The sequence below is a fragment of the Eurypyga helias genome, unplaced genomic scaffold, assembly GCF_000690775.1.
Source record: "Eurypyga helias isolate BGI_N326 unplaced genomic scaffold, ASM69077v1 scaffold44889, whole genome shotgun sequence".
NCBI classification, from domain to species: Eukaryota; Metazoa; Chordata; class Aves; order Eurypygiformes; family Eurypygidae; genus Eurypyga; species Eurypyga helias.
The window spans coordinates 3204-5960 of NW_010270905.1; the positions used below are offsets into that span (position 1 = coordinate 3204).

General features: G+C 63.0%; 1 protein-coding gene across 1 annotated transcript in view; it reads left to right on the top strand.

Annotated features, from left to right (window-relative positions):
* CLTB (clathrin, light chain B) overlaps window positions 1-1326 on the top strand; it is a gene marked incomplete at its 5' end in the record, with an annotated part of 3042 nt that extends 1716 nt beyond the window's left edge. Inside the window, 3 exons of the mRNA XM_010158626.1 lie at window positions 1-56; window positions 484-537; window positions 1009-1326. Of these exons, the coding sequence (XP_010156928.1) occupies window positions 1-56; window positions 484-537; window positions 1009-1180 (282 nt within the window). The remainder of the gene's footprint in view (window positions 57-483; window positions 538-1008) is intronic.
* Window positions 1327-2757: the final 1431 nt, after the last annotated feature.

Sequence of the window (2757 nt, forward strand, 5' to 3'; positions counted from 1 at the left end):
GAGGAGTGGAATCTGCGTCAGAATGAGCAGATGGAGAAGAACCGGGCAAACAACAGGTATGTTGGGATCGGCGTGGCCATGAGAGCTGTGGTAGGAGCCAGATTGGCCTTCCTGGGATGTCGGAGGGCCTCTGACCCCACAGTGGGGCCCAGCCCTGTGGGGACGGAGCTTTGCCAGGCAGGGGGAGAGACCCCACGGCTTTGGGCAGCTCTGGTGGCTGTGCAGAGCTGCCCTGGCTGGGACCACACTGGGCTCACCGTGGGATCTCAGTGCCTCCTGCCCCCCGTACAGGCCTCGCATTGGGGCAGGAGGGTTGGGGCAATGTCTGCGTAGCCCTGCCGTCACCGGCAGGTTTTCCTGGTTCCGTGTACGCTGTGATGAGTGGGTCACGCTCTGTGGGAGGACGCTAACCCCGTTTCTCTCTTTCTAACCCTCTGCCTGCCTGTGCTCTGCGCTCTCTCTCTGTCTCTGCCTCGGGGCTAGGATCGCTGACAAAGCCTTTTACCAGCAGCCGGACGCCGATGTGATTGGCTATGTGTATGTGCCTCTTACGGACCGTGTCCTGCCCCGCAGGGTCTGGGGGTCCTGGCCCCAGCACTGGCTGCCCAGCCAGGGGAAGGGGGGGGGCTGGGCCCTGGTGAGGTGCCGGAGGGAGGATGATGCAGCTGAGCATCTCCAAACGGTGAAGTCTTGGGAGGCAAGCGGAGCTCCTGGGAATGCTCCTGTGGGGGCTGGTTTAAGAAACAAAGCCATGGGGTCTTGTGCATTTTGGGGGATGGCTGTGGGGTGAAGTCTTGGGAACAGGCAGCCCCCCCAGTGGCCCTGGATGAATGATGTGAGTGCAGCTCATGGCAGCCTTGAGCATCCTGTGTCTCTGGATCCCAGAGGATGCTGAGCTCATTGGCTGGAGCAAGGGGACAAGAAGTGGGGACACGAGGGGTTCCCAGCCAGAGGGGAGGGTCTCCTTGGAAAGGGCTCTGCCACTGACAACCCTCCATGTCTCCACAGGGCCTCGGAGGAAGCATTCCTGAAGGAGTCCAAGGAGGAAACCCCAGGCTCTGAGTGGGAGAAGGTAGCCCAGCTCTGCGATTTCAATCCCAAGAGCAGCAAGCAGAGCAAGGATGTGTCCCGGATGCGCTCGGTGCTCATCTCCCTCAAACAGACGCCCCTGGCTCGCTAGCTGCCGCCTGGCACAGCCGGGAGCAGGGCAAGGCCAGGCTCGCCGGTCTCGTGGGGCCAGCCCCGCCTGCTCCCTGGTGTGCACCTCGGCTCTGCTCGAGTCACGGGTTGTAACTCCCCCCATGGTTTTCCTTTGCTTAAAAGGTGCATCGGTCTCTTTCTACACTTATTTATTACTGTGGCATTTCCCCGGGGAAGCGACACTGGGTGGCAGAGCTGAGTTAGCGGTGGGGGTTGTGTCCAGGGGCCTGGCCGAGTAAGAGGGGGAACACCCCATTCTGTGTTCCCCACCTCACCCTAACGCTGGGAATAACCCTGCCCGTGGCTGTCCTGGCGCTGGGCGGCTGCAGGCAGGGCAGCCCCGTGTCTGGGTCCTAGCCCCAAGGCCGCAATCCCAGCGGGACCCCTGGCTCCCATCTGCCTTTTTTGGGAGGGTGGGGGGTTAGAGCAGAGCTGGCTGCGGAGCTGGGAGGATGGAGGAACGGCCCTGACTCAGCTCCCCTCCGCAAGCTCCTGCGGGGAGCACAGCCGGGCTAGCAGGAGCTTGGGAATGTGAGTGCAGGCACCCAGGCTGGGCCGGGACTGCCAGCAGTTGCCCAAGCCCAGCAGACCTCTCCCCAGCCTGGCCGTGCATCCCAAAAATCTGGCAGTTGCAGTATCCACGCCCCGTTGGTGGGGCTGCTGGTGCCAGGCAGCACGGTTGTGCAGGGCACAGGGAAAGCGCCACGCAGTGAGCGTGCGGGATGTTTTCTGTCCTTCCCCCAAGGCCACCAGCAGTTGGGAATGTGCAGTGCCAGGCATCGGGAGCCCTCGGCTCTGCTCCGTCTCCTGCTGTAGGATGGGAGATGGAGGCTATGTGGTTGCAGGGAAGCAGGCAGGAAGGTCAAGCCTCCAGCTCCTAACCCAGGGGCGCAGAGCAGGGCCGAGCCGGGTTCTGATCCTGGGGCTAGTGCTGTCCCTGGAGAACAACCCACCCATCTGTCTGCAGCTGCTCCATGGCTTCTCTCTGGTCCCTGCTGGATTTGCACACCTAAGGCAGCGTGGTGAGATGCCTCAGTCCCGCTCCCCATCCCACAAAGCACGTTTTCCAGGCAGAACACCAGCTTTCCCTCTGCTTGGCAGGGCCAGCACCATCCCCTCCAGCTGGGAGGCCCAGCCCAGGAAACCTGCACAACTCCCTGGCAGCAGGAGAGGGACAGCCCTGAGCTCACGCGAGGGGCTTGGAGCTGGGGGCACATGGAGCAGAGGTCACGGGATGTCTCGGGGGTCTGTTGCCGGAGCCTCGTTGTAGAGCCTGCTCAGCCGAAGAGCAAATATAGAGAGCGTTCCTGTCCTGCAGCTGCAGCTCACGAGTCAGGGAGGTCACCTGCCCGGCTGCTGCAGCCCCCGTAGGGTGTCCAGCACCACTGGCTTGGGCTCAGCGCTGGGCTGGGAAGGGAAATGGGTGCACAGGGTGTCGCTGGGTGTTGTGCTGGGATTGTGCACCCCTGGTCCATAGGGCTGCTGGCTCCTACTCCGTCCCCCGGCGCTCCAGCACGTACAGGCAGCTCTGCTGCGGTGTGGGATAGGCGACGGTGC